The following is a 16,960-nucleotide window of genomic DNA, read 5'->3' on the forward strand; positions in this document are numbered from 1 at the left end:
GTGAAAAATACCAACACAAGGAGATGGTGGTATTTTGGTAGTTATTGGTCATTATTTTCTAAGCTAGTCTCCATGAATAATTTATGATCCCTCAAAGAAAAATCGTTTCCATCTGTCCCCATTTACTAGCCTGTGGCCCCCAAAGCATGAAATTTAGGTCACAGCAACATCAGGAATGCACTTTAGCGCAGTAACCGTACCATCTACATTCGACTTAGCTAACTGAGATGGACACCTCAACTTCACACGTTTCACTCTGGCCTCCCTAAATATCTTCAGAGCATTCTCCAACAGGAAACCATATACAAGTAAGTGTCACTTTGTACACCAACCTCAGAGGTGGTATCACCAACAACAGCACCTTTCAGTCTAGAGTAGGAACCCTGAAATCTAACTAAGCTCAAGAGCTTGAAATAAATTTTCTCTTTAAGTAAGCTTAATTGGGGTGGAGGTATAATACAACTAAGACCTACCAAGCATGGAGATCATTTCAGTTTATCATTCAAAATTAAGTTCAAATAGATTCCATAATTTTTTTTAAGGTAGGGACAGAGTATAAAGGATTCTGACACTAGAGCTTAGATCTAATTATTAGAACAGAACCTAGACATTTTCACAGTAATTTATACAAATAACATTAAGGTCTTTGTTTTGTTGCATTGAAAGACTAAAGCTATAAAGAAGAACTATGGTTTAGAAAGCTTGAATTAGACACTGGAAAAAAAAAAAAAGAAAGCATCACACTTAGTATTTGCAAAATATGGCTGCTTGGCAACCTAGTTATTAGCTGCAACAAATTAGTTTTTATGGTGTCCAAGGATCTAGTCTGACTGGCTTATTGCAGTATAGTATCCAATTACACCAAACAGCTGTTTCTGCTGCGCAGTTATGGTATGGAACACATAACCAAATCAATGCATAAAAAACTGAGTAAGGGAAGAGAAGTGGTAAATTAAGCCTGAGTGGCAGGAGGATTGACCCAGAACATACAGGCACTTCATGAGTCATCAGGGTATTGGGGTTCATGATGGTCACAAGCTGATGGAGAAGATCTGGCTGGGACACAAAGAGCTCTGGAGCTAGTTTCTTCATTACATTTTCTAGCTGCTCGGCAGCATACCCTGGGACTCCATACCAGGTTTTTGGCTCACCCCTGGAAACAGATTGTAAAAATAAATCAATCTCAAGAAATACATAAACGTGAAATTTCATCAGAAAAAAATCAGTCTGCAACAACACAAACAAAATAGTTCACAAGTCGTATATTTCAGACCCTGCTCTGTTAAGATTATGCTACATAGGAATGTTCTGAGTGTCATTAGAAATGTGATCTGAACATATATAATGCATTTTCCCCCCTTCAAATGTATAGAATTTGAACATGAGACTTTCTGTCCCAGGTCCCTCTCCTCCCTCCCATTTTTATCTGATCCTTTAGAAAGTGTAAATATCTAGAGTTTCTAAGAATATAAGATAACGTGTTAGCTACAGGGTATGTAGCTACCACAATTTCTTATAGCAATTGACAAGGGATGGCAATTCTCCATCATCCTTTTCCCTTGTCCGTTCTGACACGCAAGGTTAAATCAAACACTAATAAGGCAATTAGCATTTCTAAAGAGCTCTTATTCTTCAAAGCACTTTAAACTGTCAACCAATTAATCTGTAACATCCCTGTGAGGTATGGTAAATATAATCTTCATTTTACAGCTGGGAGCAATTGCCTAGGGAAGCAGAACTGATGCTCCACATATATTTGCCAACTCCCTCTTTCTTGTGGTACATTCTCAAATTCCTCGTGTGGGGACTTAAGTGAGTTACAGATCTTCAAATATTTCTGTACTTAGAAAAGCAAGGGAAATGGAGGGGGTAAAAAAACAGATGTGAAAGAAGAAATGGCTTTGCTTAGAGTTTAAAAAAAAGTCCGAATATGTGCACCCGGCCACCACGCACACACACACTGACGAAGCCCATTCTACTATGTATAATGACGCCAGAATTCAGCAGCACGAAATAGAAGCTGGCAGTTCCAAGGACCTGGACTCTAGCACCTAGACTTCACTACTCTTCCAAAGGGTATCTGAGCTGCCACTGGCATGGAATGGGATTTTTCCATAGTAAGAGCAAGGCTCAGTGCTTTTTAATCTTTCCATGAGTAAAGATTTTTCACTAAAATCTGTCTACCCTCTCTGCAGAAACATGTTGTACCTGAAAAATAGTGTGTGTACAATTTCAGGGGATTTATCGACTTCCTAGGAATCCTTAAGAACCACTGCCTTAACTTGTTAAGATGCCTGTTCCAACAGTAGTGAAAACTTGAGGGGGGAAGAAATAGCTCGTTACTCTTCAGACACAGTTGAAGAGTTAGGACACATCTGAGACGAAAAGGAAAGTTTCCAGCCCAGCTCGCATACCATTTGTAGGTTATCTGGAACTTCTTACCAGTGCAGGTAGTTAATCGAATAGCTCCAGTGGTCTTCAATATGCCAACAGAATGAAGAAAAGCACATTCCTACATATAACCAAGGAAGTTTCATGCCACATATATCAGCGGTAATGTGAGCAAGGACAGACTGTTCCATCACTGGCATATTGTTCAAATTCCAGCCACTATCAAGATATTCCTAAAAAGAAAGAAGCAAACAAGGTATAAAGGTTTAGCTACATCATGCTAATGTTTTAGATTCTGCACGTTTCAGAAAGCTGACTGAAAACAGTCTTCAAAACAAAAAGGCTGGGATCAGAGGAAAGGAGGGGAGACCACTATGCTGACTTCTTAGATGCCCATATATTACTTCTGCTCAGTTCTGAACTTTATATAAACGGACTCATATAGTATACACTTCTGTATCTGCCCACTCCCTTTGTTCTGGCTACAGAGGAAATACATCATATCAGTCTGTTTATATCAAGTTCAAAAACAGGCCAGCTAACCTATGGTGCTCCAAGTCAGGATAGTGGTTGTCCTGAGACAGGGAAGGTAGGAAAAGAGGGAGGACAAAAGGGGAAGTTCAGGGGTAAGGTCTGGTAATAACAGGTAATGTCCTTATTCTTGTTCTAGTCATGGTTACATGGGTGTATTCAGTTTGTGAAAACTCATCAAGCTGTGCACACTGTTATGTACTCATCTATGTATATGTTAGATTTCAAAAAGGTTTTTTTAAAAAAAAAATCTTCCTAAAAGTTTGCTATTGTGGAAAATACTAGACTCATAAACACTGAAGTTAAAAGATAAATAGGTCTGGTCCCAATCCCTCAAATTTTCTTCAGAAGGAGAAACCAAAGTTATGGACTGAAGGCACAGGGGAGGTTAAGCATCTCCCCACATCATCACAACGTAGTAGAACAGCTGGGACTAGAATTGTTCTGTGGGCTCCTTCTACTTTTCTTGAAATCATTAAAAATCTAGTAATCAAAAATGTGCTGAAAGTAATCATAAATATTACTTTAAGCCAACCGAAAAGAATTTTAATTGATAATTCAAGTTCCAACCATACATATCTTTGCAGTAAGGCCATGAATGCTGTACTATGTCCTTTAGATAAGGATATGCTGAACTATCAGCTTTAAATGCAGGTCTCTGCTTGAAATACAAGTGCCTCACAGCTACAGCCTACCTCCTCTTCAGGTGAAAGTTTGATTTTCCCATCTCGGACAGGGAAGCCACTGCCAAATTCTTTTGAGGCAATATCGGCTCCATATTCTACTGTGACATCCTCTTCAATAGTGCTTACCAGTCGCCAAAATTCTTTCTCAACCAGTTCTGTGGGAACCATCTGGAAACAAAACAATGAGGAAGAGAAAAAAATGAATTTTTCTCAGACACTCACAAACTACCCATGACCAATCTGAAGAGATTAGCTAAGTGACAGGAATCATAGGATAGCACCCTAAGGAAAATTATATCCATAACGTTCCACAATTGATCCCAGGCAATTCAGACATATATATTATTTTCTGAAAGCAACTGTCTAACTAAAGAGTAAGTACTGATTAAGAATTTGTGTTCCTCTATCACCAACCTGGCTACGACTCTAAAAGGGAGTTAAGGAAAGCAAAATTCTGACATTCAAAAACTGGAGATGCTTTTTTGTATGGGAAATAGAATACATAACTTGATGGACTATTATACAGTAGTAACAGCTGTGTGTGAATGACGCTTTATCCGTGAGAGGTGTCCAAACACATTACCTAGGTGCACTTTACACTCCTTTCACTAGGCCTGGCTGACAGTGGTGCAGGGAGCCATGATGAAAAAAGAGTGCAAAACGTGAACAAAAGAGCAATTACTCTACAGCAGTACAAAGAGCCACCAGACGGAGTGTCTAGGATCTGTGGTTAATCCCACGTGAGTCTAGAGACAGGTAACTTAAATGCGATCCCTCAAGATCCTCATCTTCTAAGTAAAATGAAAAACTAAGCACAGATAGAAGAGGTCACATGCATACCACCAACTGGTGAAGCAAACATACCAGAAAATAATACACTACATGAGGTGTCAAAAGAACTGAAAATTCAAAAGAGCATATTTTGAATTTATAAGCCCATCAAATAGGCAAACATTTTAAGTAACTTAACAGCTAGTGTTAGTGCTTTTAGGGAAAAACAAATTCACTCATATACTGCTGGGTTCCCATAAATGATACAGCCTTTAGAGAAGGGAGAAAATTCATCTGACCTCAGTAAGCATCCCAAGAAAATAATCCAGCTAAAGAAATCTACATGTGTGAAGTGTCTGCTACAGTACTTTGTTGGTAAGTGAGAAAAAATACAACCTAAGTGTCCAGAATTTCGGTAGAAAACCATTTAATTCTGGTGTACTCACTTGATGGAACATTAAATGCTGAATGAAACATGCTTATGCTTCTAAGAGCATAAAAGAAAATTTTAAATGAACTCACCCTAAAATTTATAATACTTATGATAACATAACAACATACGCAAGCATGCTGACCTGCACAGAGGAGTCATTCAGTACATTGTAAAGTTTTCCTCTTCTTTTTTTTAGTATGTCTTACTAAATATTGACAACTTTTTTTTTTTTTTTTAAGTTTATGTATTTATTTTGGAAGAGAGAGAGACTGCATGGGACAGGGAGAGAGAGAGACAATCCCAAGCAGGCTCTGTGCTGACAGCACAGAGCCCAATGCAGGGCTCAAACTGGGAGATCATGACCTGAGCCAAAACCAAGAGTATGATGCTTAACCGACTGAGCCACCCAGGCGCCCATGTAAAGTTTTCTTTATAGTACATTTGTTCAACTAAAAGCACTGCTGTTGGTCTCCTTTACTAATATTCTGTTACTGATGCTGTATAATTTGTGTGGAAAAGCCCCTCTTTAGAGAAACCAAGTGAAAAATCAGGATGTATTTTAAAGTATTACGGAATTTTAATATTACTAAACAAATTAAAAGTTCACTGTGCATAATGACTATCAAAATAAGCACCAAGTCAAATTTGTCTTCAGATACATCTTTCTACAAAAGTTATTAAAATTCTGTATCAAAGCAGTATGTATGTACATACGTGGACTGGCATGTTGAAATAATCAGATTTGAACGCATCTGCCATTTCCCCAAAAGTACGGAGAGTATAGTCCCTGGCTGCTTGTTCAAAGCCAAATGCCTCTTGTGGCTTACTACACTCCTGCCAAAATGAAAAAGAAAAGAAAAAATATTTTTATTTATACATTAGTTATATTTCATTTATATATATTTAAAAAACAGATTAGTTACGTAGTGTTTGTTTAAAATAGAAAAAAAAGCTGAATGGATACACTTCAAAATAACCGTTACCTACTGATTGTAAAATCATACTTCTATTTTTTTTTACGTCATTCAGTCTTTAAGACATTTTGCAAAGAGCATGCAATGCTTTCTTAAAGGAAAAAAACATTTTAGGTGTAGTTAAAAATTTTTTTTCTGCCTCTTAGCTCCTTGCATGGCTACAGAACTCACTGTCAAGACCTCCTTCCTATTCAGGTCCAGCCCAATTTTTTTTTTTTTTTTTTTTGAGCATCATTATTATCAACTACTAAATCTAAAACCCAAAAGCAAAGAAAAAGTTTTCTGAAGGAAATTCTCTAATGCCATCTCTGCCATTAATTCTTACCTGGGCCAAACACTTAGGACACCTCCAGTCTCCCTTGGGAACATCATGGAGAGGTGGGATCAAGCAAAAGGTGTGATAACTGTCATCACACCCATCACACAAAAGAAGCCGGTCTTCATCATTGCCACTGCCACATAAGAGGCAGACATACAAATCCACCTGTAGCAATAAAAATAGGTACAAAACAATGGAACATGAGCTACAATTTGATTTTGTGAAATTCTAAGAATAATCGGTCAGGCATAATCTAGTCTCTCCATCCTCCTTCAAATGCAAATGCTTCACCCTCTATAAGAGGTATTTTATTTATTTATTTTGAGAGACTGTGTGCGTTGTGTGTGTATGCATACACAAGTGGGGAGGGGCAGAGAGAGAGAAAGGGAGAGAATCCCAAGCAGGCTCCATGCTGTCAACACAGAGCCCAACGCAGAGCTTGATCCCACAAACCGTGAGACCATGACCTGAGCCAAAATCAAGAGTTGGATGCTTAACCGACTGAGCCACCCAGGCGCCCCATAAGAAGTATTTTAAATGAAAATGCTTCACCTTTTATAAGAGATATTTCACAATGCTTAATGCATTCCCAACTCTAAAGTATAATCTCTAAACTTTTTCAGTTGTGTATTTTAGTTAAAGTTCATTATTAAGATATCTAGCTTTTAGTAGTTTAGAGAATGATAATCTAGAAGAGTAGCAGGTAATAAATTGTCAGCTTAACCAAAAATAGAATTTATAAAAAATTCAATTTTTCCATGTTCAAAAGGAAAGAAAAGTGTTTAAGTTAATTAACCACAATAAATTACTTTATATTCTATTTAAGGATTCATGGTTAAGAAGTTCCCCAAATACACAGTGATAAAAATACACAGTTATTACCTGTTACAGGTTCTATTGTGTCCCCCCCCCCCCCCCCCCCGCCAAATTCATATCTTGAAGTCCCAACTCCCAGTACCTCAGAACGTGACTGGATTTGGAACCAGAGTCTTTAAAGAGGTTAATGCAGGTAAAATGAGATCATAATGAGTGGGCCCTAATCCAATGATTAGTACTGATGAAAAGGAGATACGGACACAAATGTGTACAGAGGAAAACCATGTGAAGATACAGGGAGAAGATGACCATCTACAAGCCAAGTAGAGAGGTCTCAGAAAAAATCCACCCTACAGACGCCTTGGTCTTAGACTTCCAGCCTCCAGACATGTGAGAAAATAAATTCTGTTGTTTAAGCCACTCAGTCTGTGATACTTTGTTACGGCAGCCCTTGCAAACTAATACATTTCCAGTAAATATGGAAAGCTAATTCAACTAATAAGGGAGTCTCACTTTTTCAGTCTTTTTTTTGTATCAAATAAACACCTGGGTTCTGATCATTTTCTGTGGGGTTTTTTTGTTTGTTTTTTTTTTTATCCGGTGGTGGGAGGGGAGGGGGGAAGAGATGGTACTCATCAATAGGACACTTAATTGGAATAATTTCAAATTCCAAGATAAAAAGCACTTGTTCAAGCTACTCACTGGCCTCTCGGAAGGGGGCAGAGAAGAAAAGCAACCAGATCTCTGTAATGTCCTAAAGCCTCACTTTTAAGTTTCCGTTTGAGAAAATGACTACTTAGTCCTCCAACTCCTGTTGGTGCTCAATTCCTATTCCCCCCACTCCTTTTCTTTTCCTTCCTTCCTTTTCCTTCCTTGTTGTAAAGTTGGAAAACATCAACACGATTTTTGGATCTAGCTTTCAGCTCATTTGGAGGTGATCCAGTAATTTATGAACATTCCACATATAATCCAGCTCACCATTATTTGTCTCTAAATTGAATGTACTCCAGAAAAATGGGCATCAAGGCCGCCAGGTGTTATTATCTTCATAAGGCATTTGTGTATTTTCTCAATTAGAAAGATACTACAAACTGACATGAAAAGGTCTTTTAATGGCCACACTCTAAACCAGCAGTCCTAAGTAAGGCACAAAAGGATAACTGGGGGGTAAAAGCGTTTAAACGTATCAACTCACAGCATTGGTGGTTTTTTTAGATCGGCTCTTGGGTTTTTCCTTCTCGCTTTCTACAATGTACTCTTTCTTCTCAATGGGTTCTTGCTTGACGATGCTTTTCATTTCTCTCTCTGTAAGAGGTAGTCTGAGTTAGCTCTTCTGGTACTACGCTTTACTCACCTTGCTCTCTCCCTACCCCAAGCACTCACAGGACACAAACACAATTTTGCTCCTCCTTTTCACTGCAGCAACAGCACCCAGTGTTGCCATGTTCAAGGGCTAAGTACTCATTACTTCATGATAAAATGCAAACTCTCACAACATTTAAATGTGGGTACTTCTGCAGATGTTGCTCAGTTTGGGAGCTTTTAAGACAGGAGCTGAAGATGTGGTCTTCTTAATGACATGTTACTGAGACATAACATATATTGATGGAAGCAGGTTCCTCGTGATCTTAACTATAAGAGACTAACAATTCACCAACGGCCTCTCTTCCACAATATAGATTATCCCTTCATAAACTATGATACATACTACCCCAACTTCCTGGTTCCAAAGACTGAGAATCTTGGCTAAAACACTAGCTATCAATTAGTGAACTATCCTCTGGTAGGTGCTGTGCTAAATGCTTTCCATGAATTATTTAACCCTTTGCAACAAATCCATTTCAAGGACAAGAAAACAGATATTAAAAGAAGTCAAAAAATACTGAAGGTCATACAACTAGTTAGTGGTTAAGCCAGGATTCAGATTCAGACCTATATTTTTAAAAATCCATCATCTACTTTCCACTACATTGTGCTGCCTTTCCAATAACTTACCAATCACTAAGAACAACCAATTTTAATAACGTCTTCATTTGTATGTGCCTGCCTATACAAGGTTTGAGCCCTCTCTTACAGCTTTTTAGTCCTAAACTTACTTCTCATCGACTAACATCTAGCAATGGCCAGACAAGCAATTATCAACTAAAATTCAGATTTAGAAAGCACATCAGCTTGCCATGCCTGAAATAAACTTATCAGATATCCAGTCAAAGGCAATTATGCTTCTCATTAATCACTTCTTTTCAATGAATGCAATGTAACCAAATTTCAAAGTAGCAATTAGTGACAGTAGAGAAACTGAATCGTATTTCTAATATATATATATATATATATATATATATATGTTTACTTCTACTGGTCACTAACTACAAGAACAGGGACATTAACCTACTTTAAGATTTTATTTCAAGGCCCAACCCACTGATTAGTATTTAATAGTTGCTACAGTGTTTCCTTAATTAACAAATGAACGATATTTGTACTTATTTACTTTTTACTTTTTTCCTACTCATGGATAAACTTTCTTACCAGTTTCACATTTTGGAGTTGGACAACCCATTCGTCGTCTCAGGTTATGAGTTCTGGCTTCTGCTGTCTCTTCTGGTTCTATTTTAATATTCATGGCCTTTAAAAAAAAGTGTCACATATATAAGTATTTCCTTTAAAAAAAAAAAGGAATTTTCTAAAATCCAACTGAAATCTCAAGGTGACTATAGGAATAAATGAGGGAAAATGTCACTACCAGAATTGGGAACAGCTCTAATTTTCCTCCTAGAAGCTTCCCAGTTCTCATCAACCCACCTCATGCTTTATTCAGTTATCACTAAACCCAACCACTCACAGTTATATAAATATCCTAATTTCATTAGCCTAGAAGGGTCTGCTAGCTTCTTCCAAAGTCTGCCCATTATTTACAGAAAACTCAGCTTCCATAATAATTTGCTATTAATTCTTCTATTAAACTGTTATTACAAACTACTACTCTTCTAACATCACTAAATTGCTAAAGATTCCCCACCCCCATCATTGAGGGTAAATAAGCCAGTCTCAATTTCCAATGTTTCTTAAAATGGTAATACTTAATAATGAAGCAAAACAACTTTAGCAAGGGTTTGTGGAACTACACTTGATCATTTTTGCCTGTGTTCATTTCTAGGTATTCAGGATGTCCACTGCAGACAAAATTTTTCCCAGGGTGCTATCATCACCCTATGTGTCTCTCATCTAGGCAGACCTAGGTATCCAGAGCAGTAGGGCATGTCTTACACATTTGAAGACCAAGGTGTGCTCAAACAAGAATTTTTAGACTAATGAACTAAGAGCATGCTTACAGACTTCAAATAACCATTATTCTCCTATTCTGAGGCAGTCTTAATTCAGAAAAATAGAGCCCCAAATTTTTTCCTTATCTCTAACTTACCTAAGCTAAAAATAATTGCCTTATTTATATCCCTTTCCTCAGAAAACAAAACTGCTCTTTTTTAATCTTGACCAATAATTATTAATAACCAGAGACTGTTTTAGACACCAATCAATGCGATGAGGCTTAGTCAGCTCTAAGATGTTGCTAATACATTAATCACTGATTGCTAACACTTACATGTCCATCAAGCCAGGCAAGAACACCCCTTCACATGTGTGTATGGAAACAAAGTAACTGGGAAAATAATCTTCTCTTTCCCAGGGGAAACCTCTCAGAGCAGAAAAACCTTGATGCAAACTATCTTTCTCATCAGTTCTCTCCTCCTGATCTTCCCTTATGTTCTACTTTCATTTCATCTTATATATTCAATGCCCCACTCCCATGCTGCCTAATTATTTTCTGTCTTAGCATAAATATCTGCTATTCCTTTTTAGGAACTCAGGAGAGCAGCTTTCAATATCCTCTATCCTCTCTGATCAAAACAAAACAAAACGATAGTTCCCAGCTTTCTATCTCCTAACCTCAATCCCCAACAAACACCGTCTAATTTCAAAACAGGCAAACCAAATACCATCACAATGAATGCCTGTCCTTCCTCAGTTAATTAAGCAGCTGTCTGTCCAGGCAGCATAAACCTAGAAAGAGTTCTCTTTACCCTTTTGACAGTTTCCCCAAGTGTAAAAGCTAGAATACACACAGCATCCTTCTGTGAGGTGAACAAGATTCATAACTACGAACAGTACACACGTGACAGGAATCCAGCATAAGTCAGGCATTAGTGCCAGGGCTCAAGAATTCTGATCAACTGCATGAGGCTCTCACCTCCGCTCTCATGCGTTTTGCTCGTCGGGCTGGGGGGCATGTTTCTGAGGGCTGCACAGACTGCCTCTGGGGAATATCATGGGGTTTGTACTCCTTGTCCTTTGTGTCTGTGCTCAGGTTTGGCTTCTGCAGACACTAGAAATAAAACACAAGTGTATTAATGAATTTCCTCTCCGTTTTTAATCTTAAGAATTTCAATGTATTTTGCAAGGTACATTTTACGATTATTTACACAGAAACATAAAAGGTCTCCAACTTTTAAAATCCAAATAAACACAAGTCTGCAGTTACCAATCATATACACACACATATAAAAGCTTAAACAATTTTTTAGCAGGTGAATGGTGTTCCTTCAATTCACTTAACTGTTCATGCCATCAGGTTACACCAGGCCACAGTAGGCTCAAGGCCCTCCCAATGAGCCACTTGCAATTACCCCTGATTGCAACTGTCAATTAATTAAAGGCTCAAACCGTTAGAAAGGCCCCTTATAGGGGTGCCTGGGTGGCTCAGTCAGTTAGTTAAGTGTCTGACTTGGGCTCAGGTCATGATCTCATGGTTCGTGGGTTTGAGCCCCACATCAGGCTCTGTGCTGACAGCCCACAGCCTGGAGCCTGCTTCAGATTCTGTCTCTCTCTCTCTCTCTCTCTGCCCTTCCCCTGCTCATGCTCTCTCTCAAAAATAAACATCAAAAAAAATTTTTTTTAATTAAAAAAAAAGGCCCCTTTTAAGCTCCAAAAATGACCTTCCTTATTGAGAATATTTGATTTTTTACAGTGTTTAGAGTAATAAAATATGGAATCCAATAGGTTTTCTAAATTTTAAAATTCTGCAGTTTCAAACATAACTAGCAATGTTCTGTGATCAAAAGATATCATCTGAATTGAGAAAACGGGTAATTTGACTAAACTGTTCTCCCTGATTAGTGCTTTCATTTACTTCAACATATTCCTACAAGGTCTAACTCACAAGGCAAAGGTTAATAAGTAGCCCACGGCAATAACTTTGGTTCTGATCAGACAAGAGTCTCCTGCTTTGATTATTTTTTTAGTTTGATTCTAAGCTTGCTGATAGAGGGTATTTAAATGCAGGCACAACAAAACAGAGTAACATCAAAATATTACCACTGAATCTAATATGAATTTCAAGTAACTAACACTTCTTCATAATAGGGCCCATAATTATCATAAGAAACATTTATAAAAGCAGGTTCCCAATTGTAACTACTTAGGGTATAATGTATCATCTATGTTGGGATAAGATACAGTGAAATAATAATCTTCTAGAACTCCTGCTCTATGGGTACCATTACTACCATATAGTCTCACAACTGGTACAGAAAGAATCCAGAGAAGAGGGGTGGAAACAATAGCAACCAAAACAGAGTAATTAAGACAACCTATGTCTAACATCTACGAAATACGATGCACTAGAAAATAATACTGATGCAGATTACCTGATACTCTTAAACAAGTAATAAATCTACCACTGGTACAACCGCCGAAGTATATTAAGTATTCTGTTCATTCTAATTAAATTCATACATTGATTTCATCTGGAAATATTAACTAAATTAGTATGGAATACCACCCTCCATTCTGTAACAAGTCCTCAAATTGAGCATTTAGAGTATATTTGAATTTTTTTTTTAATGTTTATTTATTTCTGAGAGAGATAAAGTGGGGGGAGGGGCAGGGGGAGGAAGGGCAGAGAGAGATGGAGACACAGAATCCAAAGCAGGCTCCAGGCTCTGAGCTGTCAGCACAGAGCCCGACATGGGGCTCGAACTTACAAGCTCTAAGATCATGACCTGAGCTGAACTTGGACACTTAACCAACTGAGCCAACCAGGTGCCCCAAGAGTATATTTAATAAAAACATGCAGGGGCGCCTGGGTGGCTCAGTTGGTTGAGCGTCCGACTTCGGCTCAGGTCACGATCTCACGGTCCGTGAGTTCGAGCCCCGCGTCGGGCTCTGGGCTGATGGCTCAGAGCCTGGAGCCTGTTTCCCATTCCGTGTCTCCCTCTCTCTCTGCCCCTCCCCTGTTCATGCTCTGTCTCTCTCTGTCCCAAAAATAAATAAACGTCAAAAAAAATAAATAAATAAAATAAAATAAAATAAAATAAAATAAAATAAAATAAAAACATGCAGATGGGAACAAAACCTGCCTATCATCTAAATTAAACTCTTTCAGGGGCACCTGGGTGGCTCAGTCCATTAAGTATCCAACTTCGGTTCAGGTTTGTGAGTTGAAGCCCCACACTGGGCTCTCTGCTATCAGTGCAAAGCCCTCTACAGATCCTTTGTCTTCCCTCTCTCTCTGCCCCTCCCCCACTCACTCTCAAAATAAACATTAAAAACAAATAAATTAGCCTCATTTATATTTTTATATTAACTTTTAAAAAAATATATTTAAGTAATCTCTACACCCAACATGGAACTTGAACTCATGTCCCCAAGATCAAAAGTAACATGCTTTTATGACTGAACCAGCGAGTATGTATGATCGTGCGGATATGAACTGAACTGAATCAAGAAAATTTTATTAAGTGGATGGTCAGAAATTCAGAACTCCTAGGGGCACCTGGGTGGCTTGGTCAGTTAAGCATCTGACTCTTAATATTGGCTCAGGTTGGGACCTTGTGGTCGTGGGATCCAGCCCCAATGTCAGGCTCCCCACTGAACATGGAGCCTGCTTGGAAGGCTCTCTCTCCCCTCCCCCACCCCCGCCCTTCCCCCTTTGTGTGCATGTGCTTTCTCTCAAAATAAATAAAACAGTTCTTTAAAAATTCAGAGATTATATATGTGGTCCCTATCTCCCACACTAAGTCTAAAATGGTTCCATAAACTATGGTCTGCTTCATTCTGTAAGAACTTTAGAGATCTAAGGTAAAATCAAGCTCAGAAACTTTTCAGAATATATGTGAAAAGCTTTATTATTTTGTTCCAAACCACAATTCAAACACACACCTGATATGTTTGCTTTGTATCTAATGCGAATATATGCAGACTAATTTTAACTATTATTTGATAAACTGGGATTTAGAGGTAACTGTTACCACAGCATGAGGACACCATCCTACAGAGACAGAGCAATATGCTGAGACAGCTAGAAAATATAGGAATACAATAGTGAGGCTTATGTCCCACTATACCAGGACTTCACTGCTCAACATTTCTCAAATTTCCCAAAACTGACTCTAGGCTTCAGTTCACCCTTTTGAAACAATTCCTTCACTAGGCATCTTTTTTTTTCCTTAATATTAAGACTTTATTTTTTTAGAGAAGTTTTAGGTTTATAGCACAATCAAGATGTGAAGGTAGAGATTAACTGTATGTGCCCCACCGTCACACATGCACAGCCTCCCCCGCTGTCACCATCCCCTACCAGAGTAGTAGTATATTTGTTACAACTCATGAACATACACATCATTATCACCCATAGTCCACAGGTGACATTAGGATTCACTTGTGGTATTGGACATTCTATGGGTTTAGACAAACCTATAATGACATGTATAGTATTTTCATTGCCCTGACAATCCTTTATACTGTGAATATTTTTCCCTCCCTCTCACCCCCAAACCTCAGGCAACTACTGATCTTTTTAGTGTTTCCGTAGATTCGCCTTTTCCAGAATACCAATACGGTTTGGAATCTTACATTATATGTAAGTATATGTATGCAGCCTTATCATGTTGGTTTCTTTCACTTAGTGATGTTCCTCTCCTTGTCTTATCATGGCTTGAGATCTCATTTCTTTTTAATGCTCAATAGAACTCCATTCTCTGGATATAACACAGTTCATTTATCCATTCGCGTCCTGAAGGTCAGGGTGGCTGCATCCAAGTCTTGGCAATTATGAATAATAAAGATGCTAAAAACATCCATGTGCAGGTTTTGTGTGGACATAAGTTTGCAACTCTTTTGTGTAAATACCAGGGAACATGACTGCTGGATCATACGATAAGAGAGTATGTTTGGTTTTCTAAGAAACGGCCAAAGTGTCTTGTCTTCCAAAGTAGCCATGCCATTTTGCACTTCCAGCAGCAATGAATGAAAACTTCTGTTATCCTCACCAGCATTTGTGCTGTCAGTGTTCTGTCTTTCACCATTCTAATAGGTGTGTGGTGGTATCTCATTGCTTTTGACTCTTTTTAAAAATATACATATTCCAGGGCACCTGGGTGGCTCAGTCGGTTAAGTATACGACTTCGGCTCAGGTCATGATTTCACCATCTGTGAGTTTGAGCCCTGCATCAGGCTCTGTGCTGACAGCTCAGTGTCTGGAGCCTGTTTCAGAGTCTGTGTCTCGCTCTCTCTCTGCCCCTGCCTCCCACCTTGCACTCTTGTCTCTCTCTCAAAAATAAATAAACATTAAAAATATTAAAATATATATATATGTATTCCAATTATTCTTTCCTCCAAGAATTATTTCCAAAAATCAGAAACGGGCCAAAAATTAGGTACAAAAAATGGCCATCATAGTATAATAAATACATATACTGGAACCAACCTAAACATTCAACAACAGGAGGAAATCAAGGTCTGGATATAAAAACGAACACCAACACGCCTAAGTGGCTCAGCCAGTTGAGTGTCCAACTCTTGATTTTGGCTCGTCATAATCCCAGGGTTGTGGGATCGAGCCTTGCGTCAGGCTCCATGCTCAGCATGGAACCTGCTTGGCATATTCTCTCTCTCGTTCTCTCTCTCTCTCTCTCTCTCTCTTGCTCTCAGCCCCTCTCCCCTGCTCGTGCTCTCTCTCTAAACAACAAGAAAGAAAGAAACACACACACACACACACACAAATGGAATGCTACTAGATCTTCAAAAATATTCAATGACATGGCAAATGCTCACGATATGCTAAACAGAGAAAAGGTAGAATATAATACTGTATATGAAGAATACAATCCCAGTTTGGGTATATATGCATAAAAATATCCTTGAAATGAAAAACAGGTGAGAGGATCAGGAGGTTTTATTGTCAACAGATTTTCCTTTGTTTTTAAGCCTTCTGCAATGAATACCTATCAGGGCCTCGAACATACCTGGTACACAGCAGGCCGCTCAATAAGTATTTATCTGTGTCGTAGATTAATGTTTATAAAAGGTATCTTTAAATACCTATTCCTCTCAGACTATGATTGAGTAAATGCTTTAAATACCTATTCCTCTCAGACTACGATTGAGTAAATGCTTATGTGTTTTTCTCTTTTTTTTTTAATTTTTCCTAACGTTTATTTATTTTTGAGACAGAGAGAGACAGAGCATGAACGGGGAAGGGTCAGAAAGAGGAAGACACAGAATCTGAAACAGGCTCCAGGCTCTGAGCTGTCAGCACAGAGCCTGATGCAGGGCTCGAACCCACGGACCGTGAGATCATGACCTGAGCCGAAGTCGGCCGCTCAACTGACTGAGCCACCCAGGCACCCCAACTGATGTGCTTTTCAATTATGAAACTATACTGCCTCTCCAAGTATGAGGAGATGTTTTTAAAATGTTGCAACCCATAAAGCAAGTAAACGCTCTCTTTTCTCTTACTCACTGTGAATTCCATACTCAAACAGAAAGGTTAATAAAGAGAAAAATCTATTGTAGCCAACTATATGTAAATCAAATCTCTATAAAACAGAGGCATAAAGGTTCCACATAAAATGTTCTAAATTTCATCCCTGAGTTCATTAAACATTCACACATGTATATTTAAGAGCAATGACAACTTTCTGAATATCAGACTGGTCGTGTTCTTCCAGGCTAAAAAGAAAGCTCCCCTGGAATCAAGAAGGAA

At 38.4% G+C, this 16,960-nt stretch overlaps 1 protein-coding gene across 5 annotated transcripts in view; it reads right to left on the bottom strand.

Annotated features, from left to right (window-relative positions):
• The window catches only part of KDM5B (lysine demethylase 5B), an 80,488-nt gene that overhangs the window by 30,897 nt on the left and 32,631 nt on the right, over positions 1-16,960 (bottom strand). For all 5 annotated transcript variants that reach the window (XM_023247927.2, XM_045049239.1, XM_023247928.2 and 2 more), the window contains exons 5-12: positions 11,168-11,302; positions 9,451-9,547; positions 8,117-8,226; positions 6,112-6,270; positions 5,527-5,646; positions 3,618-3,776; positions 2,443-2,624; positions 991-1,153 (exon numbers count right to left, since the gene is read on the bottom strand). In XM_023247927.2, coding sequence (XP_023103695.2) covers positions 991-1,153; positions 2,443-2,624; positions 3,618-3,776; positions 5,527-5,646; positions 6,112-6,270; positions 8,117-8,226; positions 9,451-9,547; positions 11,168-11,302 — 1,125 coding nt within the window. The remainder of the gene's footprint in view (positions 1-990; positions 1,154-2,442; positions 2,625-3,617; positions 3,777-5,526; positions 5,647-6,111; positions 6,271-8,116; positions 8,227-9,450; positions 9,548-11,167; positions 11,303-16,960) is intronic.

This window comes from Felis catus, chromosome F1 (genome assembly GCF_018350175.1).
Source record: "Felis catus isolate Fca126 chromosome F1, F.catus_Fca126_mat1.0, whole genome shotgun sequence".
In the NCBI taxonomy this organism is placed as follows: domain Eukaryota; kingdom Metazoa; phylum Chordata; class Mammalia; order Carnivora; family Felidae; genus Felis; species Felis catus.